This window comes from Manis pentadactyla, chromosome 4 (assembly GCF_030020395.1).
Source record: "Manis pentadactyla isolate mManPen7 chromosome 4, mManPen7.hap1, whole genome shotgun sequence".
Classification (NCBI taxonomy): Eukaryota; Metazoa; Chordata; class Mammalia; order Pholidota; family Manidae; genus Manis; species Manis pentadactyla.
The window spans coordinates 139,099,741-139,127,740 of NC_080022.1; the positions used below are offsets into that span (position 1 = coordinate 139,099,741).

Here is a 28,000-nt window from a genome sequence, read left to right on the forward strand (position 1 = left end):
GGTCCTGGGAGAAGTAAGAAAATAGAAATAATTTTTTACTAATTACTTTTACTTATTAAAAAAACTCATAATTTTCTGTGTTCTGTCTTTCCATGAGAAACTCCAGTTGAGCAAGCCTGGGACCTGGCAGAGCCAGAAGCCCTGACCTCAGTCTCGGTGCCAGGTTGGGCACACAGGGAATGAGAGGGCCAAGAATAGGCAGGGACCAGTTCAAGGTCACACACAGTTGGTGGCAAAGCCAGCACTCAAAACCAGGTCCCTAAATGCCAGACTAGGACTGCATGATGGATGACATGACCATTCCCCTTCCTTCTCCATTTTGAAAACAGAGCAGTTCCAGGGCACTGGGTTTTGTATCCCATATGAAAGTGCATCTGATGAGCTCTTTCTCTGCACCACCCTGTCTGCATGAGGGGTGGGTTTGGGGGGCCCGAGCAGTGCCCTCCTTCCTTGGGAGCTGAGGTCACAGCTCTGGCTTGTTCTGGGCTGTGTGTGGCTAAGTGCACTACAGCTCTGGCATGACTGGAGGAGGGGCAGCGGCTAAGTGGTTTCTGAAAAAGGGCAAAAATGATGGGAAAAGCTCTGGGATCCTCTGGGAATTGGAGCCGCTGCAACAGCAGCTGCTGCCATTGCTGGAAGCATTCGTTTTGAGTGCCAGAGTGTGCCCACAGCCCATCCCTGCTGGCGCGGAGCAGCCGTGGCCCCGGGAGTGGCTGAGGACCCTCACAGAGGCGGAGGAAGCAACTCTTCTCTCCACACCGGCCCAACTCTCACTTCAATTAGCACTGGCCCTTGAGCTCACCAGCACCTGCTGGGGCTGGGGTGTGCCTGCATCTAGCTGGTAAGTCACTTTTGTTGTTTGATGGCCAATGTAGATGTTAGCTTCTGGAGTGGCATAGGAAGCTGTCCAAAGCAGGGTGCTGCTTCTTTCTAGCAATGTTACTATAGGCAGTTCAAGTAGCCTCTCAGTGCCTCAGTTACCCCATCTGAAAACTGGGGTAATAGTGGCTGCCTCAAAGGTGGTGGTGAGCTTAAGTGGAGCTGCAGCTGTGGTAACCTTAGCCTGGCTGATCGTAAACACTTGGTAAGTAATAGTAGTGGTAGCTATTATCAGTGTATATTATTTGCACCAGAGTCTTCCTGGGTCGAGGAGGCTGTGGCTACTGATGAGGCTGATGGTTTGCGGTTGGAGGTTGCAGCGTGTTGCCCTCCCTGGGTGAGAGTGTGCTGGCCTGGCAGGCAGGAGCCTGGGTTCCTGCCTAGAGTCCGCTCTCCCTCTGTTTTGGGCAAAGGTCCTCTGGCCCTTCATGGGTTAGGAAGCCCCAAGCTCTTTGTCCTCCTGTAAGAGATGCTCAGGTAGGCTGAGGGGACAAGAATGATCAAGGCTGGGTCCTGGACCAGCTAAGAGCCTGCAGGGACGCTGGAGGCCGATGGCTGCTTTGGTAGAGGGGGGAGTGGAAAGCCACACCCAAGGATGTCTCATCTGGATTGGGGAGAAAAGAAGGGAAGCTTCTCCCAGAGGTGGGCAGTGTCCCACCTGGCTCTGGACTTGAGAAAGACTCAGAGGCCAAACCAGGTCTTTGCTGGGCAGCATAGTTTTTTCAGGTCCGTCATATAGTCCAGATTAGTGAGTTTGTGAATCTTGTGTAAACCAGAGCCACCATCTCCATCAGACACCCCAAATCACAGTTGGAAATTCTCTCATCACTGTAGGATGTTGAGCTGTGACAGGTGCATTGCCATGGGATTCATGTGCTGGACACACCCTGGGCCTCGCAGTGACAGACTATCCTGTCCCTGTCTCCCCTCCCAGCCCAGAGCAAATGGCCTCTCAGTCCCTGTCCTGCCCTTTGCTCTGAGAGAAGTGTGGTTTCCAGTAAGGAATTGGGTGCAGGATGTGCAGTGCAGATTCAGGGTTTGTTGACTGACTGGATGATGGTACTGTGTGGGCTGTTTCATGTTTATTAGGTTGGTTAGCTTTGGAGTGGTCAGAGGAAGAGGCAAAGCCACCGCAAAAGAATATTGATGACAGGTTTGCAGAGGCTCCTGCTGAAAGGTGCCCTCTGGCTGGGCTGTTAAGAGCTGCTTGTCAGGCAGCAGGTTTATTCTTGTTTGCAGCCAGCCTTACCCAAGGGGAGACCTTCCTGGGAAAGCCAGGCCTGGCAGATGGCCTTACTCTTATTTGTACTTTGTTTGGGTTTTGAGCTTCCTGGGATGCTTGTTTGAGCAGGAGGGGCTACTGGTTTGGGGCTTCTGATTGGAAGGGCATTGTCCCTATCTGCCTGACCTCAGGGCTGGGAGAGCCTGGTCTGGTGGGCCCTCAGGCCCTGGTGTGAGATCTGGGGCTGAATTTAATTTTTGAGAAAGAGCCCAGCCTTCCAGAGAGGTAGTAGAGTGCAGGAGATGCTGTGGGGCCAGCAGCCTGGGATCAAATCCAGGCCCCACCTCTTATTAACTGTGTGGCCTTGGGCAAGTAATGTAACTACACTGTGCCTGTGTTTGCTCGTCTGTAAAGTATTTACCTTTTAGAGATGAGAGAATGGAGCGAGTGGCTGCATGGAAAGATTGGAGCAGTGCCTGCCTTTACACAGCACATGTTCAGACATGTCAATTATTTTCATTCTCACTAGCCCCCTGGGCCTCTTCAATGGTGATAGGCTCTGCATGGTATGAACGGTCCTTAACAGGAAGTTACCTCCTGTAAGCACAGACTTCTGAAGCTTCTCATGCTTCTTATCCATGCACCCCATTCCTTGGCATTCAAGGCTGGCAGCCATCTGGTTCTGACCCTGCCACTTGTCCTCCACCCCCACTGTCTTCCTTTTCATCAACTATGTTGGGGATCCCCATCTTCTCCCTGAGTCCCAGCCCAACCCCACTCTCCTTCCAGGCCTACCTCCTCCGTGAAGCTTTCTTTAGCACCCTAGCCCCTCCTGCCAGCACCTGGTTTCTGTCTCAGACGGGGTCTGAGTTCAGTCTGTGTCCCTAGCACAGGGCCAGGCATCCTGCAGGACTCAGCAGATGGATACTGAGTGATGGGGTGAATGAATGGTGAGTTGTTGGAAGTGAAGCTTCTGTGGCTGGGGACACACCCTGCTACAGGGTTTCCACCTGACGGATGAATCAAAGAAAGACTCAGGCCCTTCTGAAAGCAGAACTCTAGGCAGGTGGGGAAGCGGGCCGGCAGTCAGCTGTCTTGTTCACAGGATGCTGAATGGTGAGACCGCCTCATTTTCCCCCCAGGATCTGGGCATCAGATCATAATGATTTATTGCCATGGCTCCGCCACGTACTCCGAGTTTGCACTGCCTGAACTTTGACCTGAAAATGCAGGCCTTGTGAAGCTTCCATCCTTCAGTGGATGTTTCCTGGAATCTAGCCACTGGCTGGACCATGAACCTCCCCAGCTGCCTATGGAAATGGGAATGAGAAGGGACTGTAGTGATCTCTGTTGTTTCCGCCATGATGACGAGCACAGCTTTTTTCATAAAAATTTCCCTTTCTGCCTGGGAGGATGTCACTGGGCACTGGGAGACCAAGCAGTGACAGATAGGAATTGCCAGACTGCATGGTGGACTGTGCTAAGAGGGCCACGAGGGATGGACGGATAATGAGCTGGGCCACTCTGGAGATGGAGGGTACTTGGTCAGTGCAGGAATTAGGGGGTGTGGAGGAGGTGGTATCAGTGCTGGACCTCGAGAGGAAGTGGCATCTGTGAGATGGTAGGCTTTGGGCAAGAGGAGGAGGAGGAAAAAGCACCCCATGTGGAGGCACCACAGGAGCAAAGGCCCCTGAGATGTGGGACAGCCCTGGGCACTAGGTAGTGGGGATGCTCAGCTGGATGGAGAGGAGGGGTAGGAGATAAGTTTAGGAAGGAATTGGAAAACACTATCAATGCACTTTTTCAGCCATATGTGCTGGCACTAGCTGTCAGCTTAACTCCAGCTGTTCAGGCTTGGAAGGCTCACTAGTCCTGAACCACTTAAAGTCTAAAAGTTCAGGGATGCTTGAAATATACTAATTATTCACAAAATGACAAAAAGTGCAAAATATCCCCTATGAACTCAATGGTTGCAGCAGCCAGGTCAAAGAGCAAAGGCAGGTGTATGCATGGCTGATGACAGGGACACATGGCAGAGGAGGGCTGTGGAGTGTATCAGCCTCTGCCGGTCACCCTGTTGCCAGGGATGCAGCCTGCTCCTGCTCGTTGGGGCTGAGCTGTCCTCATCAGCTGGGTCCTCCCTGAATGCTCAGCCCGTGGCTGCTGCTGCCCTTGTTTCCTTTGTCCTGATCTTGGAGGGAAGCAGAGCAGTGGTTATCATCCCATCTGCAGAGGAGGCAGCTGAGGTCCAGAGAAGAGAGTGATCCATCCAAGTCCTATTGGACCTGGTGGCACTAAGCTGGGGGCCCACCCACCTCCAGAAACTGATGCTCATGGGGCTGCTGAGGCTGCTCACCCCTGAGACCTCTGGGGTGGGAGGTATAGTACCCCTAGAAGCTTCTGGGGGACTGGGGGCAGCAGCTGCTGGGCCTTTGGGGTGTCCTGCTTCACAGGGGCCCTTGTAAGGAGGGCAGGTGGAGGCTAGAGTTGTATAGTCCTTAATCTGAGGACACACCTGTTTTTGGTGGCTGCCCACAGGCTGCCTCTTGGGCCACAGAGGATCTGGCAAGGATGAAGAAATGGGGGAGCTCCGACTCAGGGGAGTCTGAGGACCCGCTCCAAGAGGACCTCTGCCCAGACCCTCTGGATGGACACCCTAACTCCAGGCCAGCTCCAGCCAAGCCCCACATCTTCCCCACGGCCAGGAGCCGCAGTCGGCTCTTTGGGAAGTGTGACTCAGAGGAGGCTTCTCCTATGGACTGCTCTTATGAGGAAGGCCAGTTGGTCTCCTGCCCAGCCATCACAGTCAGCCCTGTTGTCATCATCCAGAGACCTGGGGATGGCCCCACCTGTGCAAGGTGAGCTGCATCTGGAGCCCAGACCCCCTCCCTACCAGGAGCTAACCTGGCTCACCTGGCTGAGGCCCCAGCCATGGAGACACAATGTAGTGCTCTAGCTTATGTGCTGAAGGTCAGAGAGCCAGGGAGCTAGGGAGCTTTCAGGGGTCATTTGGTCCAGTGTCTGCATTCACTGGTCTTTTGGGACACACAATCATGCATGCTGGCATATGTGGTGATCCTGGCTATGGGCTGAACTCTAGCTGCCCAGGCCTGGAATGCTCACCAGCCCTAAAGTTGACTTTAAGTCAAAAAGCTCAGGCCAGAGTTTAGAAAGAGAATACAAAAAGCTCCAGTGAGCAGCCCACCAGTCCTGTCTCCTCCTCCAGTGTAGGGCAGGGAGGATACACAGGCTGGCTGACTTCTGGGGCAGTGTGAGGAGGCTTTTTCGCTTAGCAGGGGCCATTTGAACCCCCATCCCCTGCCTCCAGTCCCATCTGGGCCACTGCCTCTGGGGCCCCAGCTCCCAAGCAGGCAGAGGAGCCAATGGTCTCGGTGTCAGAGGAAGTGGTGGCAGCAATGACTTTCCAGATGATGCCTACAGTCAGGGTGGGGACATAATGGGGCACGTCTGCCCCACTGTTCGCTCTAACATCAGTTTCCTGACAGTCACCTAGACCAAGGGGTGGGTTTGCCTTGGGGTTTAGTCAAGCCATGTTTCCTGACAAGCGCTGACAGCCTCAGTCTGAGGACAGACCAGAATATGAGATGAAGGGATTTTCTGGCCCACAGGCAGCCATCCCAGGACTCTGTCCCTGCTGGCTCCAAGAAGAGCCCCAAGCTCTATGATCGTAGGAAGATCTTTGAAGCTGTGGCTCAGAATAACTGCAAGGAGCTGGAGAGCCTGCTGGTGTTCCTGCAGAAGAGCAAGAAGCACCTCATGGACAGCGAGTTCAAAGGTGGCCCTGGAGAGGGCCGGGTTCCCAGGAGGGGCCCTACTGCCCCGCCCTGCTCTGACCCTTGCTTTGTCTTGCAGACCCAGAGACAGGGAAGACCTGTCTGCTCAAAGCCATGCTCAACCTGCATGATGGGCAGAATGACACCATCCCACTGCTCCTCGAGATTGCCAGGCAGACGGACAGCCTGAAAGAGCTTGTCAATGCCAGCTACACAGATAGTTATTATAAGGGTGAGGAGGGGGACAGGGCTGCATGGTTGTGCCACAAGCGCATCTGGAGCCAGAAGGACACCATCATGGCTGGGCAAGCCTCTGAATTCCTTACTCACTGTCCCAGCCACCAAGTCGGCATCTCTTGGTCCTGGGGGTCTCTGCCTCCCCAGATGCCTGGCTTGGTTTCCCTGGTGCTGAGAGTCCCATCGTCCCCTTTGCAGGCTTGGTGGTCCTTGCCTGTGGAAGCCCCTCCCTCTCTGCTATTGTTCTTTGGCCTTGAGCAGTTCTGGCTCCTCCAGCTCCCAGTCTGGTACCCCCTGTTCCTGGGGGTCTCTACTCCTGCTTCAGGGACTCCCAGGCCCCCTTTGGGGATCCTGGCCTGGCCTCCTCTGGTGGGGGAGTCATCCGGCACTTCCTGCCCAGGGCCTCCCCCAGCACCTGTCCAGCATTCCCATAGGACTATGAGTGCAAAGCCAATAGCCTGCATCCTCCACAGGCCAGACAGCACTGCACATTGCCATTGAGAGGCGGAACATGGTACTGGTAACCCTTCTGGTGGAGAATGGGGCAGACGTCCAGGCTGCGGCCAATGGAGACTTCTTTAAGAAAACCAAAGGGCGGCCTGGCTTCTACTTTGGTAGGGAGACCATGTGGTAGACACTCGGCTTTGTGACGGTTGCTAAGGGGAGGTCTGGGGCAGAGACAGAGGGAATTGGAGGCTAGGTGGTCCAGGGATGGAACCATCTGCTCCCAAGGCCCACCACTGTGTGCCTATGTTGGCTGCAGGTGAGCTTCCCCTCTCCCTGGCTGCGTGCACCAACCAGCTGGGCATCGTGCAGTTCCTGCTGCAGAACTCCTGGCAGCCGGCAGACATTAGTGCCAGGGACTCGGTGGGCAATACAGTCCTCCACGCGCTGGTGGAGGTGGCCGACAACACGACTGACAACACCAAGTTTGTGACGAGCATGTACAACGAGATTCTGATCCTGGGGGCCAGGCTCCACCCTACCCTGAAGCTGGAGGAGCTCACCAACAAGAAGGGGCTGACGCCACTGGCTCTGGCTGCTGAGAGTGGGAAGATCGGGGTAGGGAAGGGGCTTCGAGCCGAGCTGGGGGTGCAACTCCCAAGGGTGCTGTGGGAGGGGACTGATGTGCCTCATGTGCACACCTGGTGGTGCCACCATGAGGAGCCCTGGTGCTGAAACACCAGCCTGTAGGGGGGCAGGGGGCTGTTAGAGCAAGCCAGAGGAAGGGTGAGACCCGAGCAGAATCCAGCATTGCCCATGCAGCCGTTTCTCATGTCCAACTCTAAGTATCACTACCAAGACATGGGGAGGGAGTGGGGTGCTGGGGCCTGGGAATGGGGGCCATTTGAGCTGAGGTTGAAATGGATGAGATCAGGTGTGGTCACCCAGGTGTGATCAGGAGATGGGTCTTATGTGGTTGTGACTGGGGTCTGAGGCAGTAGGCAGGGAATCTGGATGGTGGTCAGGAGGGCACTGGATGGAGCTGAGCTCTCCTGGGGCTTGGGTGGGGTGTCCAACTGGGCTGGGAAGCAGAATTATTCTTGAAGCAGAGTTGATGGCCTGGTGGGGAGGCAGCCTGTGTGGGGCTCCAGGCTGGTCCTTAACAGGCTCTTGTATGTCCATGGCAGGTATTGGCCTATATTCTCCAGAGGGAGATCCAGGAGCCCGAGTGCAGGCACCTGTCCAGGAAGTTCACTGAGTGGGCCTATGGGCCCGTGCATTCCTCACTCTATGACCTGTCCTGCATCGACACTTGCGAGAAGAACTCTGTGCTGGAGGTGATCGCCTACAGCAGCAGTGAGACTCCTGTGAGTGGGCCAGGGCTGGGACCCAACCAGGGAGGGCTTCCAGCCCCTTTGTTCAGGGGCAGTACCCCAGCCCCCACACCCAGGCTGCTGCCTGCCCAGCTTGTCTTCTCATCAGAGAAAACCTGGTGCTCCGGTGGGGCCTCGGCCCTGCAGCTGCATTTCCCCATTCATTCCCACTGAATGCTTTCCTTTATCATACAGTGTACAGTGATATGCCTATAAAACTTAAATATCTCAAAAGTACATAGACGAAAACACCTTTCCTTTTATACCGTATAAAAACATGAAGCTTCATTTTGTTTACATAATGAGATCATATGATACTTAATGTAGGACAACCAGTTCTTTCACTTAATGGGGTGTCTTATAGATTATATCTATGTATGGGTCTGCTTCATTAGCAAAAAAATGCTGGCAGTATTCCATATAGGAATGTCCACGGAAGCACATTGGAGTTATTTCCAGTTTTTTTGCTGCTATAATACCGAAGGCCGCTTGGCATGGGTTTGAGACTATTCTTCTGAAGGATACCTGAAATTGGAATTTCTAAGTCAAAAAGCATGTACGTTTTAAATTTTAATTTTTAATAGTTATGGCCAAATTGTCTTCCAAAAAGCCTGTGTCGGTGCACTTCCTTCCACCAGTGGGTACATGTCTACCCGTGTCACCTTGCCCATCTGGGTATTCTCAATCTCTTTTTTTTTAAAAAAAAAACTAGTTGAAGTCCATGGAGCCAAAAATGCTGTCTCACTGATGTCTTTAATTCTTGTTTTCTCTCTTACTGTGAGGTAGAGCACTTTTGACTGCTCACGTTTCGTCAGTAGTTTCCTATTCATTGTCCTTTGCCATCTCTTCTGCTGGACCCTTGTCCGCATCCCTTTTGGCTTGTAGATGCTCTCATCACAGAGTGAATCGATCCTTTCTCTATTGCGTATGTTGTAAGATTTTATTTTCTCCCAGGCTGTCTCATCTTACAGCTTCATTAGGGTATTGTTTGCCTATAAAGCGTTTTCATCTTGATAGAGTTGAATTGGTTAGCTTTTGCTTTTATAGCTTCTGTGACCTGTGTCTTGCTTTGGAAGGCCTTGTCTGCTTCAAGATTACACACACAGCCTTCAATATTTTCATTTAGCTCCTTTGTAGGTATTTCACATTTGGCTCTTTAATTTACCTAGAATTTATTTTTGTGTAGGTGTAAGGCAGGTGTCTTCATTATTTTGTTTCCAAATGAGGGTTCCAAGACCATTTAATGAAATTCTGTTCTGTCACTGCTGCTATGAAAGGTCACCTTCCCTAATGCTCTTTCTAAGGTGACGCTCTGAGCCCCTGAGGCAGACTTGGGGGCTGGAGTCTGCCCTGTTGCCATGTGGGTTGCCTTGATGTCTCATAGGGCAAAGGCTGCATTTACCAGGTCAGATCTAGGGTGGGAGAGGCCTGGCCTGCTTTGCTTTGCACTGTCAGCCCCACTTGGGCTGCCATGCTGGGTCTGGCCTCTGACTCAGAATCCTGGATGCAGGTGTTCCGGAAGGCTGGCCCAGGTAGGAAGTGACTTCAATAAGGGCCGGGGTGTTTGATTGGAAGAAGAGAGGGCCCTGGGGCGATCGCTGCCATCTGCATATCTGGGAAGTCTCTTGGGCCAGGAGTGCAGTGCTAGGGCCCCTGAGCACAGAAATGGAACCACTGGTGGAAGGCAGAGAAGAGCAATTTTATTGCAGAGAATACATCTTCCCAACAAGCAACATTTCTCCACAAGCTGCTTGAGGCAGCAGGGAACTTCCTGCCCCCATGGATATTCAGGAAGACACTGAACAGGGCCTTCACGGAGGAGTCAGCTTGGGCTGGGGTTTGGGGTCCATGGCCTGAAAAGGCCAGGCTGATCTGATTTAGGCTCATCCATCCTGGGGATACTCTAATAAGAGATTTGGATATGAGACTTCTGCCCCAAAGCATACTTGTGATGATGGTACCCCAGGCATGGGGCCCACCTACAGCAGAGCTTCCTACTTGCCTTTAGGCTTATGCTTAGGTAATTTCACTCCTGCCTGGAGAACCAGCCTAACCCAGGTCTGGAAATGTGAGAAACAAGGGATCCAGAGTCCCCTCCCTCAACAGCCTAATGCCAGGCTCTTCCTGTAGCAGCCTCTTCCCATTATTGTGGGAATAATAAGCATATGGACTCTCAGAGTGAGTTATTAGGGATAGTGGACATAGAATGTTGGGCAGCACTTGAGAGCCCTTAAGTATCAGGGGCACCTAGTGTCACTTGTCCAATTTCACCCCTTGTCCACTGTACACACAGGTGCTGTGAGGCCCAGGGGTGGCCATGCAGTGAGCCTGCTGGTTTAGATCTGTGACCCTCAGCTGCAACTTGGGCCAAGGGTGTGGTCATGGCCTCTCCTGGGTGGAGTCGGGGGTATCAGGAGCATCTCAGGCTGATGCAGGGAGCCATACGATTCCCGGCAGGGAGTGAGCCTCACCTCTCTTTGCTCTCAGAATCGCCATGACATGCTGTTGGTGGAGCCGCTGAACCGATTGCTGCAGGACAAGTGGGATAGATTTGTTAAGCGCATCTTCTACTTCAACTTCTTCGTCTACTGCTTGTATATGATCATCTTCACCACGGTCGCCTACCACAGGCCTGTGCAAGGCTTGGTGCGGCTTGCGGGAGTTGGGAAGGGGAGAGATGGGGTGGGCTTTCTTATAAGGCCCCAAAACTCTAGGCCCAGACCCAGCTCTGAACTCCTTCCCAGCTCGCTGGAGAGGTGGAAGGATTCCCTGGACCTCCTTGTATCCCTGTGCTCGGTCCTCCCTCTCTCAGGCTGTCCTAGTGTCTGCCACCCACCTCCTGTCCTCAGCCCCTCCTTTAGCCTTCTGGTTCTGTGAGGCTGAGCATGGTCTCTAAGATCCCTAGGAGTACTATGTTAGAAAGGATGCAAAAAATAGGGTTCTGGAAGCAGCTCTCCCCTCTGCGTCTGGGTTGGGTGTCTGCAGGTCATGGGCTGGCATAAGCCCTGAGCCATCCCACTTGTCTACCCCTTTTTGTTCACTCACTTGCTCTTTATTTGTTCTCTGGACATATACTTTGGAGCACCTTTTCTGTGCCAAGCCCTGAGCTGTGCACCAGATCAGCTTAATACCAGACTATTTCCTTTACCAGAAGCTGTGGGCTGCCTTGAGTTTCTGCATGATATCCTTTCCATTCAATATCCAAATATTTAATTTGCTGCCTTTGCTTGTATATTTAAGAACTCACCATCCCTAACTGGGATGTGCTAATAAGCCAAACTAGTGAACTACTGCTTACAAAACATCAGAGCAGGCTGAAAGGAAACTCACCCTAGGAAGTGGTAGCTGAGACAGCCATGGGAAGCCTCGACAGTCCGGAGACCAGGGGATTCCCCATGCGCTGTGGGAGCAGCAGGAAGCATATGACATTGGTGTGTAAGAGCACCTCCACTGGGGCTATCACCCTCCTCCCAGCGGAGCTCTGGGCTGGGACATTGTCGAGGAGACAGCATAGCACCGTAAGGATGTTCTGCCTGGCACCTGGAGGCTGCCACTTTGGAAATCAGGTCCCACAGAGGGGCTTTCTTATAGGTGTCCCCATAATAATGCTTTGTTTTTATCTGTGTATCTCTCCTGATGGAGGCTGAGCCTCTTGGACAGGAACTGGGTCTTAATCACAGGGTTTGGCATGCACCTGGTAAATGTTTGTTGAATGAATGAATGAATGGAGTCACTAACTTCTGTGCACTTTGCAGCCTCCCTATCAACTGGAAAACACTGCTGGGGACTATTTCCGAGTCACTGGAGAGATTCTTTCAGTATCAGGGGGAATCTACTTTTTTTTCCGAGGGGTAAGCATTCCTTCCCACACTGTGAGTTTCTGTTATCACCAAAACAAAAAGCTAAGAGACTTCCTCACTTTTAAATTTGCGGGACACTGATGGCCCTGCCTGAGGATCTGAGAGATGTGCAGGTAAAGATGAAAGATGACAGCTCATGGCTGGAGGGTGGGGGGTCTGCCTGGTGTGTCCCCACAGGCCCAGGGCAGTCCTGTTGGAGACGGTCAGGGCTCTCTGTGGAATGTAATATTTAATTTACAGTAGTAGAGTGGAAGCCTTTTCAGTGACAGGATCATGACTACTAGTTTAAATTACTTAAAACAGTCTGTTATAGCTCAGAATAATGAAAGAAATCTACACATGTACTGGAGCCGTTTAACTTTTGATGATGACTTATACATGCACATTCCTTGGCCATTTTTCTTATAGGAACAGTCTTTTCTTTGAGTGTGGTACCACTGTTACACATACAAATACTTTTGAGATCAGTGTGCTTCCCCCACCCCCAATCTTTTTAAATTTAAGTTACACTGTATTTTATATTAGTAACTCAACTTTAAGGAGTCTTTCCAAATCACTGGACTCTGTCTTCACACCAACAACTGTCTTTAGTCTCCCACTCATAGTTTACATTGTGATAAAATATATAGCTGGAGTAGCAAGCCCATTGGGCTAAAGGTACTCTCGGTAAACAGGATGAATGGATGGGAGGGAAAGGAGGGTGGGGGTGTCCTGACCTCCTTGCCACCAGCATCCACTGTCGGTGTCGGTCAGAATGTTTTCAGAGAGTGGGGAGCACTGCTTAGTCTGGTGAATTACTTCAGTGGAGGATGATTAAAGAATTTTGACTGTAATGCATACTTCTTAAAGAAAATTAGGGAAAAAGCGCAAATTAGAAGGAAAAGACTGCTGAATTCCATCATTCCAGCACAGCAATAGATAACATTTTGGTGATTGTCCTCCCCGTCTTTATGTCTAGGAACATTGTAATTCCACTTTCTATTTTTAAAAAATCCCCTGAGTCACATAACATTACCCCCTTAGCCTGACCCGCATGGCTCTACTCTATTCATCATTTATGCTTTGATGTACTCGCATGTTCCATTGCAGCACTCATTAGAAAGCCTCCTGGGCTCTCACCGTGTAACCTTTCCTGGGATCTTATTCTATTTACCTGCAGATTCAGTATTTCCTTCAGAGGCGGCCATCATTGAAGACCTTGTTTGTGGACAGCTACAGTGAGATGCTTTTGTAAGTGACACGTTAACTCTTTTTTTAAATTAAGGTATCATTGATATATACACTCTTATGAAGGTTTCACATGAAAAACAAGGTGGTTACTACATTCACCCATATTATGTAGTCCCCCCTGCCCTACCCCATTGCAGTCACTGTCCATCAGTGTTGTAAGATGCCACAGTCACTACATGTCTTTTCTATGCTATCCTGTCTTCCCCATGATCCCCCCCACACCATGTGTACCAATCATAATACCCCTCAATCCCCTTCTCCCTCCTTTCCCACCCACCCTCCCCCAACCCTCCCCTTTGGTAACAGCTAGTCCTTTCCTGGAGTCTGTGAGTCTGCTGCTGTTTTGTTCCTTCAGTTTTGCTTCATTGTTATACTCCACAAATGAGGGAAATTATTTAGTATTTGTCTTTCTCTGCCTGACTTATTTCACTGAGCATAATACCCTCTAGCTCCATCCATGTTGTTGCAAACGGTAGGATTTGTTTCTTTCTTATGGCTGAATAATATTCCATTGTATATATGTACCACCTCTTCTTTTATTTATTTATTTATTTTTATTTATTTATTTAAGATAATTGTTTTTTTATTGAAGGGTAGTTGACGCACAGTATTACATTACATTAGTTTCAAGTGTACAACACAGTGATAAAACATTTATATACATAATTCTAGGTTCCAGCTATCACCCTACCAAGCTGTTACAATATCTTGACTATATTCCTTATGCTATACATTACATCCCGGTTACTTATTTATTTTACCATTGGAAGTCTGTCCTTTTTTTTTTGTTTGTTTGTTTTTTTGTTTTTGTGAGGGCATCTCTCATATTTATTGATCAAATGGTTGTTAACGACAATAAAATTCTGTATAGGGGAGTCAATGCTCAATGCACAATCATTAATCCACCCCAAGCCTAATTTTCGTCAGTCTCCAATCTTCTGAGGCATAACAAACAAGTTCTTACATGGAGAACAAATTCTTACATAATGAATAAGTTACATAGTGAACATTACAAGGGCAGTCATCACAGAAACTTTCGGTTTTGCTCATGCATTATGAACTATAAACAGTCAGTTCAAATATGAATACTCATTTGGTTTTTATACTTGATTTATATGTGGATACCACATTTCTCTCTTTATTATTATTATTTTTAATAAAATGCCGAAGTGGTAGGTAGATACAAGATAAAGGTAGAAAACATAGTTTAGTGTTGTAAGAGAGCAAAGTACCACCTCTTCTTTATCCATTCATTTACTGCTGGGCACTTAGGTTGCTTCCGTATCTTGACTCTTGTAAATAGTGTTGCGACAAACATAGGGGTGCCTATGTTTTTTTTTGAATCTGAGAACTTGTATTCTTTCAGTGAATTCCTAGGAGTGGAATTCCTGGGTCAAATGGTATTTCTATTTTTAGTTTTTTGAGGAACCTCCATATTGCTTTCCACAATGGTTGAACTAATTTACATTCCCACCAGCAGTGTAGGAAGGTTCCCCTTTCTCCACATCCTTGCCAGCATTTGTTGTTCCTAGTCTTTTTAATGTTAGCCATCCTAACTGATGTGAGGTGATATCTCATAGTGGTTTTAATTTGCATTTCCCTGATAATTAGCAATGTGGAGCATCTTTTCATGTGCCTGTTGGCCATCTGAATTTCTTCTTTGGAGGATTGTCTGTTCATATCCTCTGCCCATGTTTTAATCTGCTTTTTGGGTGTTGAGGCATGTGAGTTCTTTATATATTTTGGATGTTAACCCCTTGTTGGCTATGTCATTTACAAATATATTCTCCCATACTGTAGGATGCCTTTTTGTTCTGCTGATGGTGTCCTTTGCTGTACAGAAGCTTTTTAGTTTGATGTAGTCCCATTTGTTCATTTTTGTTCAAGGAGATGTGTTAAGGAAAAAGTTGTTCGAGGAGGTGTGTTAAGGAAAACATTGCTCATGTTTATATTCAGGAGATTTTTGCCTATGTTTTCTTCTAGAGTTTTATGGTTTCATGACTTACATTCAGGTCTTTGATCCATTTTGAGTTTACTTTGGTGTATGGGGTTAGACAATAATCCAGTTTCATTCTCTTGCATATACTGTCCAGTTTTGCCAACATCAGTTGTTGAAGAGGCTGTCATTTCCCCATTGTATGTTTATGGCTCCTTTATCATTTATTAGTTGACCATATATACTTGGGTTTATATCTGGGTTGTCTGTTCTGTTCCATTGATCTATGGGTCTGTTCTTGTGCCAGTACCAAATTGTCTTCATTACTGTGGCTTTGTAGTAGAGCTTAAAGATGGGGAGCATAATCCCCCCAGCTTTATTCTTCCTTCACAGGATTGCTTTGGTTATTTGGGGTCTTTTGTGTTTTCATATGAATTTTAGAACTACTTGCTCTAGTTCATTGAAGAATGCTGTTGGTATTTTGATAGGGATTGCATTGAACCTGTAGAAATTGCTTTAGGCAGGATGGCCATTTTGACAATATTAATTCTTCCTATCCATGAGCACGGGATGTATTTCCATTTATTTGTATCTTCTTTAATTTCTCTTGAGTGTCTTGTAGTTTTCAGTTTATAGGTCTTTTGCTTCCTTTGTTAGGTTTATTCCTAGGTATTTTATTCTTTTTGATGCAACTGTGAATGGAATTATTTTCCTGATTTCTCTTTCTGCTAGTTCATCATTAGCGTATAGGAAAGCAACAGATTTCTGTGTATTAGTTTTGGATACTGCCACTTTGCTGAATTCAGACATTAGCTCTAGTAGTTTTGGAGTGGATTTTTTAGGGTTTTTTATGTACAATATCATGTCATCTGCAAACAGTAACAGTTTAACTTCTTCCTTACCAATCTGGATGCCTTTTTTTTTTTGTGTTGAGTGACACGTTGACTCTTACGCATCAATGGCAGATAACATCTTTTAGCACAGTCCTGAGGTTACAGCAGTTGGCTCTCACTCATTCTCTAGCATAGGCTGGGTCTGGAACATAGTAGGACCTCACAAACATTTTGAATGAATGATGGAAAGCACTTGATAAACATTTGTGGGGTGAATGAATACTTTGGGTCCACTCTGTGCAGATACATACCAGGTGCTGGGGAGTGACAGACCTGTTCCATGGGCTCTTGAGGTTTATAGTCCCTGGAATTGAAGTAGACAGGGTTCCTATCTTCAAGGAATTTTCCATCGTTAAGCTAGGGTTTTTCAAACTCGGCACTATGGAACATTTTGGACTGGAAAACTTTTTGTCGTGGGGTACTGTCCTGTGCATGGTGGAATGTTTAGCAGCATCCCTGTCCTCTACTGCATGGCAGTAACACTTTCCTGTCCAGTTTTGACAATCAAAAGTATCTCCAGATATTGCCAAATGCCCCTCAGTTGCAGAGGTACAAAATCTGATTGAGATTCTTTGCTTTCGGGGGAGACAGATAAGCAAAAAAGCAGTTACAAAACAATGCAGATGTCACAGCAAACGTCCTTCCTTCCTAAAATAAGCCAGAACCTTAGGAGGTTCCCTTGGAGGGCCCAGGATACAAAGGGGGCTTTCAAACAGGAATGCTGATTTGCTTTGCTAAGAGAGGCAGGTTACTGTTATGCCAGTAAACTTGATCCTGTTCCTGGGAAGACCCATGTGAACATGTTAACTTAAAAAAATTTTTACTTTCTTAGAACTACCCATGCACATGGGTAAACTGGAAAGAGTACTAAAAAGCTTATAGCCAACAAAGGAGTTCTCTGTCCTAGCCCTTCCTATTTCCTGCAACCCCCCTTTGCAGGGACAACCACTTCCCGTCCTTTTAGCTCTTTTTTCTGACATACACACCCCTGGAGATGAGGGTTTAGCATCCTTATACTGCCTTCCCCTCTGCTTCCTCCTCTAGCCTTCTAATATGGTTTGTAATAATTTTTGTTTTACTCAGTATTTACATACTTATGTCTCTGAAAATATTATTCACAGTTGAGCTTCAGAATATACTCTACACTATTTCTTTTCTTTTTTGTTTCTCCTGAAGTTAATAATTACCTTGATTTCACTTGTTTAGTTTTCCTTGCACTGATTGTTCATTCTTCCTGTGTGTCTCTGAAGCTTTTCAGTATAATTTTCCCTGAAACTAATCCCATAGATTATATGGTCAGATCCTTTATTTGGTTTTCTTGAGAGATTTCCTCCTGGAGCTCTGTCCTCTCTTTCAAACTGGGGCTGGTTGCCCTCTGGGCCTGCTTATTGTCATCCTGGGACTTCTCTTTGATGCCAGCCCTGGAATTCTTATTGCTTTCCTCCTGGGTTAGAGTGCCCATCTCTTTCTTGATTTCCCCCCACCTTGTTTATCTGAGCACATTTTCAATGTTTTCATCTAGTGAAAAAGATGGTATAAAGGTCGAGGGCAGAGTGATGGCAGTTCTCACCGTGCCTGATTCTTGAGTTGCGTCTCTCCCGTGTACACATCCGAGGGGTCCTCCCTTCCCTAGCGCCGTGGTGTTCTCATTCTCTTCCCCCATGATTTGGATCTCTCATCTGAACCCTACGTCTTCCTCTTTTCTGATTTACTTCTCTGTTTTGGAGGAGGACATCTGCAACCAAAGAAAGAAGTTGCATAATAGGGAAGCGGGGAGTAACATTTCTTTTAAGTCTGGAATGTCTGAAAATATTTCCATTATACCATCACACTTGATTGATCATTTAGGTGAGTAAAAAATTCTTTTAAAAATGTAAAGACATTTCTCCATTGTTTCCTTGCTTCCAGTATTATAGATGACAAGTACAAAGTTAATCTGATTCTGGATGCTCTTTTAAGACTTTGGTTTTTCTCTTTGTGAATCTATAGTATCTTCTGTTTGTTCCTAGTGTTCTGAAACTTGGTGATGTGTCTTAATGTGGATTTGTTTTTATCCATTGTTTTAGGCACTTAATGGGCTCTTTCAATCTGGAATTTATATCCTTTACATCCTTTGTTTTTCGCTATTTTCTTGAATTCTTTCTTTCTCTCTCTTCCAGAACTCTTACAATTTGTATGTGGAACCTCCTAACCTAGTCCTGAACTAGATCTAAACTTCTCTTTCTTGTGTTTTCTCTCTCTTTATCTTTGACTCTTCTTTCTGGGAGTTTCAACTTAATTTTGATTTCCATCCCTTCTACTAGGTTTATTATTTTTGATGTCATGTTTTCAATTTCTAAGTGCTTTTTAAAAAAATTCTGTTTGTTCCTTATTTATAGCAATTTATTCTCATTTCATGGATGTTGTATTTTATTTTATCTCTCTAAGGCTGTTATGATAGTTTTTGGTAAATTTTTCTTCTTTTTGCATCATTTTCATTTTCTCCAAGTGGTTTCCCATTCTACGTGAAGGGCTATCCGCAGGATATTTGGAAATCTTTGATATTTGCTCATGATTAAGACTGGGGGATGGAAAAGCTGGTTGAAAACTCAATGTGTGAATGGAACTCATCAGTTCTGAGCTTCAGTATGGGCTGGTCTAGATACACCATTAATTGGGGAATATCCAAAGCCAGTGTGTAGCATCTTTCCAATCTTCTGCCTAGAGGGAAGAAGTCTGGCTGGAGCTTTCTGTGAGCTGAGTGGACAAGAGGGCTTTCTGTAATCGTCAGTGTGTAAAAATCATGCAATTTCCTGTTTTTGGTAAAACTCCAATAGTTTCCCTGGTGCTTGATGAAACTGGGTCCAAAGACCCTCTGTTTATCTTCTTCACAGATGAAACCCCCAGTCTTCCTTATTTTAGGTCTCTTCATCTCCCCTCCAGAGTTCCTAGGCCTTTTGAGGCTCCTTGATTAAAAGAATTGGTTCTCTTTTCCCCCCTGGGGATTTGCCTTTGGCTCTTATGGGTCTGCTAAGTCATCTGTCCACTGCCGCCCAGTTTCCAAGATTCATGTGTGGGGGCTTCATTTGCCACCCGACACAACCTTTTACCTATTTCAACTGGCATCAGTTCTTATTTTAGTTAATGTTCTGCAAGTGCAGAGGAATCGTTTTCTTTGCAGCAGGATTTCAGTCAATGAGCCAGTTCATTGACAACAGTGTTCAGTAGACTCACATCACACAGTACAACTTTTTGCTGGGTTCTCTTGCAGAAATGGGAGGTGAGGTGAATGCAGCCTACAGCATTAACAGCTTTTGGGAAGAAGCCATGATGGGAAAGGAGACCTGGGCTGAATAAGTAGCGAAGGCACCACAGAGCAGTCTCTGTCATTAGATCGTCCAGATGTCCTCCACCCTGTCCATGGCTCCTACTTGGGCACGCCCCAGCCAGACTAAGGAGCTGAGGGATACCTTCCCTGGCTGCTTCTGAGATTGAGGGTGTGACCAGCAGACTCTACCAATAGTTTTTCAGGAGAGCATGGATGGTCCCGCCTCATGGGACTAGGTTCTCTGCTGTCCAGTGAGGCTGGTGGTCCCAGGGAATGGGCAGGGAAATTGTTGGGACTAAAGCAGAGTCTCTCAGCCCTTTTAGACACTTTTTTCCTAATTGCTCTTTCCATGAAATCTAATACCACAAATATACTATCTAGCTGTTTATATACTGTATTTATGTATGTGCTTTAAATGTAAAGAGAATGAAGTTTGCACACCCCCTCCCATCCAGCAAACTTTTGGCCCCTTGGAGGTGATATTGCTCCCTCTGAGAATCATGGGCTAAGCAGAAAGAACAGTCTGTCTTTGCTCTCCCACAGCTAAGGTCTGAGCCTCGTGGAGAGACTCAGGCAGCTGGGGTCTTCCTGTCTGTGGGGGTGCACAATACTTCCTCCCAGTGAACTTAAAGGGTGGTCTCTTCCCCCAGCTTTGTGCAGTCGCTGTTCATGCTGGGGTCCGTGATGCTGTACTTCTGCCACTGCAAGGAGTACGTGGCCTCCATGGTGTTCTCCCTGGCCATGGGCTGGACCAACATGCTGTACTATACCCGCGGCTTCCAGCAGATGGGCATCTATGCTGTCATGATTGAGAAGGTGGGTGCCAGTACCCAGCAGGTTCTCCACAGAGCCCCTTTGCCTCATAGGAATATGGGACGTGGCCCTACAAACTTTGTCCTTCCTTTGTATTGTCTGGTGAAGTGTTGGTTTAGCTCAGGACCCACTTTCCCAGCTAATTCCTCAAGAATTAGGCAATCTGGCTTTGACTAAGGTTTGGGGACTTGACTGAAATTTAACCCCCATGTATACCAGGGCTTGCCTCCCACCAGAACAGAGGCCATGGGGGAGCTGTAGATGATTCCTTCCTGACACTGGAGCTGAAAACCACAAAACCCAGCCCTCCTGTATGTCCTCTGGTTCTCCTCGGACTCGAGAGGAACCCCCAGGCCGACTCAGCCCCGGCCCGTCTGCGGGCCCCACCTGCCTGGACCTGGCTCTGACAGGCTTGCTCTCTCCTGCAGATGATCCTGAGAGACCTGTGTCGCTTCATGTTCGTCTACCTGGTTTTCTTGTTCGGGTTCTCCACAGGTAACAGGTTTGGTCAGGGCTGGTAGCAGGGCAGGGCTTCTGCTCACCTCCACCATCTGAGGACTCTGCAGGGGCTGGTGGGGGGCGGCCTGCTGGGGCCTATGTCTGCAGGTGACAGGGTGGCTGGACAAAGGACACAAGAAAGTGAGCAGGAGATCTGGAAAGGTGGCCCATGAAACGTTTTCAGTAATTTTAGAGGTCCAAAGTGCTGCTTTCCTGTGGTATAGCTGCATTCTGGCTCAGTTTTAAAAAAATGCCTTTTAGATTTGACCTTAGTTCAGATTTTCAGAAAATTTGCAAAAATAAAAAATAACCTCTTCATGCTTTTCCCCCAAGTTCCCGAAATGTTATCACATTAAAAAAATCATTTTCCCTCCCTGCTTCACACACACAGCCCCCACACCACACTTAAAAAAACCTGAGAGTAAGTCGTAGACACGATGAGCCTTTTACCATGGAATAAAGCATGTATTTCCTAAAAACAAGGACATTGTTTTACATAAACACAGTATGATAATCAAAAGCAGGAAATTAACCTCAGTATGGTACTATTAGCTAATCTACCAGCCTTATTCAAATTTCATAAATTGTCCTAATAATGGCTTTTGCTGAAATGGAAAGCCGAGATCATGCATTACATTCTGTTGTCAGGCCCGTTTGGTTTCCTTCCATCTGGAATGGTTCCTCAGTCTTCCCTTGTCTTTTGTGAGCTTAGCATTTTTCAGGAGTGAAGGGCAGTTTTTACAGTGTCTCTCAACTTGGGCCTCTCTGCCCCTTCTTCACAGTTAGATGCAGCTATGCATTGTTGGGCAGCATATCAAGGCAGTAATGTGGGTCTTCCTCAGTGCATTGTATCAGGAGTCCCATGATTGTTGGTCCTGTTTCTGGTAATGTTAATTCTGATGACTTGGTTTTGGTGGGTCTGCCAGATTTTTCCATGTCAAGTTATTATCTTTCCCTCTGTAACTGATAAGTCATTTGGGAGGAGATGCTTTGAGACTATGAATATCCTATTTCTCATCCAACTTTCATCCAGCAGTTCTAGCATCCCCTGATGATTCTCACCTGAATCACCTAATTCTAATGGTTGCCAAATGATGATTTTCTAACTCTACCGTTCCTTCTACATTTATTTCAGGACATTTTATTGTCAGGAAGAGCTTTCCATTCTCCCACATTTATTGATTGGCATCAGTACGGCCTCATAGATTTTTCTTGCTCATGAATTCTCATTTTGTTAAATGACTACAATTTCTTACTATTTTGGTGATCACATTGTCTGAGAAATTGTAGCTGGGAGCCACTTCAAGCTGGGTCCTGTGCTCTTGACATAGTTTTTTTGAGCATCTGGATGTGCTTTAATCCTCATCTGAGTCCTGCAGTTACATGGTTCACGTGGTATACCCTCCCCTCCCCCACCTCACAACCTATTTTGGAATCTCTGCCTGGGACTTATGGGCAGCTTTGGATTGGGAGCTTTGGTTCCTAGAGATCAGTGTGGGCTCTGGCAGCTGGTCTGAAGGCCCTGCTTATTAGGAGCCACAGGAAGGGGTCAGGCCAAGTGGGTTAGTAGATGCCAGGTATGCAGTTAGCATGGAGCACAACTGCTGCAGAATGCAGAATGCTGCAGGAGGCCTTTGTGCTCTGAACTGCTTGGCCACCATGGTTCTGGAATAGGCTTGTTCTGGGCCACCCTCTAAAGGAGACAGCCAGACAGGGCATGACTGAGAAAGTGACCTTGGATCCAGGGCTGACATGTATGATTAGGCAGGTTGTGCACTGCATGAAGGTGGCTGTAATCACATGGTACATCTATATTTATTTTAACATGTTTTTCCTAGCGGGTGATGCTAAAGTTCTTATTGTAACAAAACAGTATATTATGACAGTTTTCTGATAGTTGTAAAGAAGGGGATGCTTTAAAAAATTCACACAAAAGTGCTTCTGGCCAAGCAGTATTCCTGCTGGAGACCCATCCTGGGGTAGGGGTAGTATGTTGGGAGTTCTGGGGTCCTGGCTTCCACCCAGCTGCACCCCTCCCTCTCCATGCCTGTAGCGGTGGTGACACTGATTGAGGACGGGAAGAATAACTCTGTGGCTGAGCCCCCATCACATAGGTGGCGATGGCCTGGCTGCCGGCCACCAGACAGTTCCTACAACAGCCTGTACTCCACGTGTCTGGAGCTGTTCAAGTTCACTATTGGTATGGGTGACCTGGAGTTCACCGAGAACTATGACTTCAAGGCTGTCTTCATCATCCTGCTGCTGGCCTATGTGATTCTCACCTACATTCTCCTGCTCAACATGCTCATCGCTCTCATGGGTGAGACTGTCAACAAGATTGCGCAGGAGAGCAAGAACATCTGGAAGCTACAGGTGGGTCGGTTGGTGGGGAGTGCACAGCAGGAGGGCGTTGGCTGCTCTGCCTGCTGCTGAGTGAACACAGTTGGACGCGTGAGCCCCTGCAGGGTTTGAGGAAGGAGCAGAAAGAACAGCCAGGCCCTGGGGATTGAGCAGCAGCATCTCCCTCAGCTGACTCCCTTCTGGCCCCGCCTGCAGGGTTTCCCCACCACGCATTGTCAGCTGGTGTTCACAGACACTGTGTTTACTGTGGGCTGGTTGTGAGAGGGCTCAGCCCCAGGGGGTGCCCACTTCAGCGAAACTAGGTCGAGAGTGGGACCAGAGACCAGACTCGGGGAGAAGCTAATATGGGGCCAGCCGCGACAGCTGCATTTTTGAGCCACTTGATCCACATGTACCTTCCCCACTAATAATAAAGGTATCATCCTTATCAGGTAGCACTGCCTCTAAGCCAAGTACTCTTCTAAGTGTCTCCCATGCTGTCATGTAATCCTTCCATCAATGCTATCAGTGGGCACTTGATTCTCCCCATTTTTGGATGAAGACACTGAAGCATAGAGAAGTTAGGTATCTGTGTCTAAGGTAGCTTAGATCTTCCTTGACTTATGATGACTTATGTTCTGATAAACCACCATAAGCTGAAAACATCATTAAGTTGACATTGCATATAATACACTTAATCTGCTGAACATCATAGCCTAGCTCACCTTAAACATGCTCAGGACATGTAGGTTAGCCTACGGTTGGGCAAAGTCATCTAACCTGAAGCCTATTTTATAATGAAGTATTGACTATCTCATGTAGTTTATTGAATACTGGACTGAAAGAGAAAAGCAGAATGCTGTTTGGGTACAGACTGGTGGTGCACTGGTTGTGACCCATGTGATTGTGTGGCTGACTGGGAGCTGTGGCTTGCTGCTCTGCCCAGTATCATGACAGAGAAGATTGTACTGTATGTTGCCAGCTCAGGAAAAGATAAAAATTCAAAATTTGAAGTACAGTTTCTACTGAATGTATATTGCTTTCACACCATCATAAAGTTGAAAAATACTAAGTTGCACCATCCTAAGTAGGGGACCATCTGTATTAAGTAGCACAGCCAGATTCAACCCAGACAGTCTCACTCCCAAAGCCCTGCCCTTAACCACTCCACTCTGTGGCCCCTTTGTGAGCTCCACAGAGAGATGTTTGGGGTTGGGCACTCCACGTCACTCATGGGCTGCCTTGCCCAGAACCGGCTGGCACCAGCAGTGCCTGGGCAGGTCTGGGCCAGATGCATTGAGCTCCTCCCATGCAGTGGGCACCCACTGGGCTGCAGAAACAAGCCTGGTGTAGTGGGCACTGTAGGTCAAACTTGGAAGCCCTGGGGCTGGAGGAGACCTTGGAGAGACTGATTTTGGCAGCCAGGTAGCCAGAGGCAGACCCTGGATGAGCCCTCTGCCCCTCCACCCTTTGTGTCTTCCTGCAGAGAGCCATCACCATTCTGGACACGGAGAAGAGCTTCCTTAAGTGTATGAGGAAGGCCTTTCGCTCGGGCAAGCTGTTGCAGGTGGGGTACACACCTGACGGCAAGGACGACTACAGGTGGTGTTTTAGGTAATGCCCAGGTGGGAATCAAAGCTTGGGGCTCAGCTATGGCTATCAGGGACTCACCTGGCACCAGCTGTGGGTACAGAGGCCTGCCTCAGAGCTCGCCATGAGCATGGGACTCACCTGGAGCTGGCTATAGGAAAGGGGCCATTCCAGGGCATAGTATGGGCATAGGGAACCCACATGGAGGCAGCTGTGGGTACAGAGGCCTGCCTCAGGGCCTCTTGGTGTCAGTTATGAGCACAGGGAACTCTCCCACGGCCAGTTATAGGTACAGGGGCTGACCCAGGACTTGGCTGTGGGCATAGGGGACACACTGGAAAATAAGGTGTCCAGAATGGGTCATCTAGTGATCAGGTTTAGAACTAGGTATCCAATATTCAAAGTCCCTGGGTCCCATGGTGTGCTCGGAGGGCACATTTTCAAGGGTGGTATCTAAGTAGCAGGCCCGGCCCACCTCCCCCTACCAGCTTTGTCTCCCTGTCCTGGTCTGGGGGCTTCTTAGAATTGGCCTTTGGGGCCAAGCTCTCAATCTGGGAAGCTGGTCGTGGCTCTCAGGCTGCCAGCGTCCTGCTCCCTTGTCTGCCTGCCCTTCAGGGTGGATGAGGTCAACTGGACCACCTGGAACACCAACGTGGGCATCATCAATGAAGACCCTGGAAACTGCGAGGGTGTCAAGCGCACCCTGAGCTTCTCACTGCGGTCAGGCAGAGGTGAGGTATCTGGGGAGGGGTCTGTGGCATGGAGGCAGCCTGATGTTGGGCAGGTGAAACCTTGGGGTCCCCTGCTCCTTGTAGGCCTTCCTCACCCCACAGCCTGAGCTCTGGAACAGCCCTAGTGTCAACCGTCCTCACACGCTCAGTCACCAGCTCCTGTGTGTCCTCATGCACTCCTGCACAGCTGACTGCTCCACGTGCCCATGCTCGCCAGCTCTGCCAGTGCCTCAGGGCAGCCGCTGAGCCCATTCCAGTCACCTGGGACAGCTAGCCTCCCTGTGGGCTGCCCTGTCTCCCCTGCCCTGTTCCTCACATCCGGTGTCTGCACCCAGCTCTGTGAGGCTCAGACACAAAGAGGGACATGTGGGCACTCACCTTGTGTACTTTCAAGCATGCAGGGGAAGAAGAATGGGAAGAGTAAAGGGTACAAATTGAGCAGAAAAGCTGGAAAATCATTACCAGAAAGAAAGTCCTTTAACAGTTAATGGTAAATATTTAACAGTAGACATTAAATTAAAGGTCTGAGGACATGTGCTTAAAAATGAGGCAAATCTACTTTACACTGAACACATTTTGAGTTACAATTACAACCCTGTACCAATCTTGTTTTTAAAAAATTGTAAACAATTATAAGTTGTAAATTGTAAAAACAATTGTAAAATATATATAACATAAAATTTGCCATTTTAACCATTTTTAAAAGTGTATAGTTTGGTGGTGCTAATCATATCCACAACGATGTGCAACTTTCACTACTATTTCCAAAATGTTTTCATTATTCCAAACAGAAACTCTGCCCCCATTGAACAATTACTCCCAATTTCCCTTCCTCCCAGCCCCTGACAACCTCTATTCTACTCTTCATTTCTGTGAATTTGCATCCTCTAGGAACCTCATATAAGTGGAGTCCAATGATATTTGTCTTCCGGTGTCCGGCTCAGTATATTCCAGTGTATGTCCATGCCATGTTTTATTTATCCGTCTCTCTGTTGATTGATGTTAGGATTGCTGTCACCTTTTTGCCTATTGGTAATAATGATCTGAACACTGGTGTGCAAGATGCTGTTGCTTTCAATTCTTTTGGGTAGAAGTGAAATTGCTGGGTCACGTGGTAACTCTGTGTTTAACTTTCTGAGGAAGCCAGACTGTTTCCCAAGGCAGCTTCATCCCTGTACATTCCCAGCAATGCATGAGGATTCCACATGGTCACCAACACTTATTTTTCTATTGTTTTTTTCCTATTATTATAGCCATTCTAATGGATATGAAGTAGTATCTCATTGTGGTTTTGATTTGCATTTCCCTGTTGACTAATGATTTTGACATCTTCTCACATGCTTATTTGCCATTTATGTTCTTTGGAGAAATGCTTGTTCAAGCCCTTTACTTTTTTAAAGGTTTGTTGTTGCATTATAGGAGTTCATTGTATATTATGGATATTAATCCTTTATCAGGTGCATGATTTTCCAGTATTTTCTCCTATTCTGTGCATTGTCCTTTGATGTACAAAAGCTTTGATTTTGATGAAGTCTGATTTATCTACTCTTTTCTTTTGTTGCCTGTGCTTTTGATGTCATACCCAAGAATTATTGCCAAATCTGGTTTTATGAAGATTTTCCCCTGTGTTTTTTTCTAGAAGTTTCATAGCTTTAGTTCCTTACCATTTTCAAGTTGACTTTTTCTTGAGTCAGAGTTGCTTGGTTGCTGTAAATCTTGGACTGTTTCCCAGAGTTCTGACAACATTGGTTCTTTCATATCTGATATTGCTTCAGGGAGAAACTCCTTAATATTTCATAAACTTTAAACAATCAATTTTATTAATATATAATTTACATACAATAAAGTGCACACATTTTAAACATATGGTTTGGTAAGTTTCAGCAAATATACACTCAGACAACCAGCACCCCACTCAAGATACAGAACATTTCCATCATGCCAGAGGGACAACAGACTGAAACCCTCATGCCTCTCTGTGGTCAGTTCCACCCTCCCCTGCCCAGGTAACGATGTCCAATTTCTGTCACTAAGGAATAGTTTTTTAGCAGCTTTTGTTTACCTGAAAATGTCAAGTTCATCCTCATGTTTGAAGGATATTTTCACTGGATATAGAATTATGGATTAACAGGTTTCTTTTCTTTAAAAAAGAAGGCTAACACTTTGACTATGTTTCTCTACTTCTCCTAGCCTCCTTGTTTCTGGTAAAAACTCACCTGTCATTTGCATTGTTCTGCTCTATGTAATTTGTCTTTTTTTATCTGGCTGCTATTAAAGTAGTCTTTTCATCTTTGGTTTTCAGCATTTTGACTAAAGTGTGCTTAGGTTTGGCTTTTTTTTGGTTTTATCCCATTTGGGGTTTACTGAGATTCTTAGATCTGTACATCAACATGTTTCATCAGATTGGTAAATTATATTTATTTTGCCTCATTCTCCCTATGTTCTCCTTTTGGGACTTTAGTGATATGTGTGTGAGACCATTTGATATTTTCCCATAGGTTTCTGGGACTTTGCTCATTTTTCTTCAAAATTTTCTGTTTCTCAACTTTGATCATTTCTAGTGATCTGTCTTCAAGTTCACTGACCCTTTCCTCACCCATCTCAAAACTGCTATTAAGCTCATTCAGTGATTGTTATGTTTCAAGTACTGTGCTATTCAATTTTAGAATTTCTCTTTGGTTATATTTTATAGTTTCCATTTCTCTCCTGAGATTCCCTAGCTGTTCCCTCTTTAAGACCATATTTTGTTTTGGTCTTTGAACATATTTATAATAATTATTTTAAATTCTTGCCTGCTAAGTCTGCTAAATCTAACATCTGGGCCATCTTGGGGTTTCTGTTGACTGTTCCCCT

At 47.1% G+C, this 28,000-nt stretch overlaps 1 protein-coding gene across 1 annotated transcript; it reads left to right on the forward strand.

Annotated features, from left to right (window-relative positions):
* Positions 1 to 418: 418 nt before the first annotated feature.
* Positions 419 to 27,959, forward strand: TRPV1 (transient receptor potential cation channel subfamily V member 1). The gene is made up of 16 exons (XM_057501037.1): positions 419 to 841; positions 4,640 to 4,959; positions 5,731 to 5,897; positions 5,975 to 6,127; positions 6,606 to 6,746; positions 6,896 to 7,194; positions 7,764 to 7,943; positions 10,437 to 10,595; positions 11,705 to 11,800; positions 12,969 to 13,039; positions 19,826 to 19,991; positions 20,417 to 20,483; positions 22,540 to 22,859; positions 24,313 to 24,440; positions 25,032 to 25,147; positions 25,232 to 27,959. The coding sequence occupies exons 2-16, from the start codon at positions 4,673 to 4,675 to the stop codon at positions 25,252 to 25,254; spliced, it is 2,373 nt and encodes a 790-aa protein (XP_057357020.1). The 5' UTR covers positions 419 to 841; positions 4,640 to 4,672; the 3' UTR covers positions 25,255 to 27,959.
* Positions 27,960 to 28,000: the final 41 nt, after the last annotated feature.

Excerpts from the sequence above, each read along its gene's own strand:
- TRPV1 (XM_057501037.1), top strand. The coding sequence starts at position 4,673 with ATGAAGAAATGGGGGAGCTCCGACTCAGGGGAGTCTGAGGACCCGCTC. Across the intron at positions 22,860-24,312 it reads AGAACATCTGGAAGCTACAG|AGAGCCATCACCATTCTGGA; the intron begins GTGGGTCGGTTG and ends GTCTTCCTGCAG. Across the intron at positions 24,441-25,031 it reads GACTACAGGTGGTGTTTTAG|GGTGGATGAGGTCAACTGGA; the intron begins GTAATGCCCAGG and ends CCTGCCCTTCAG.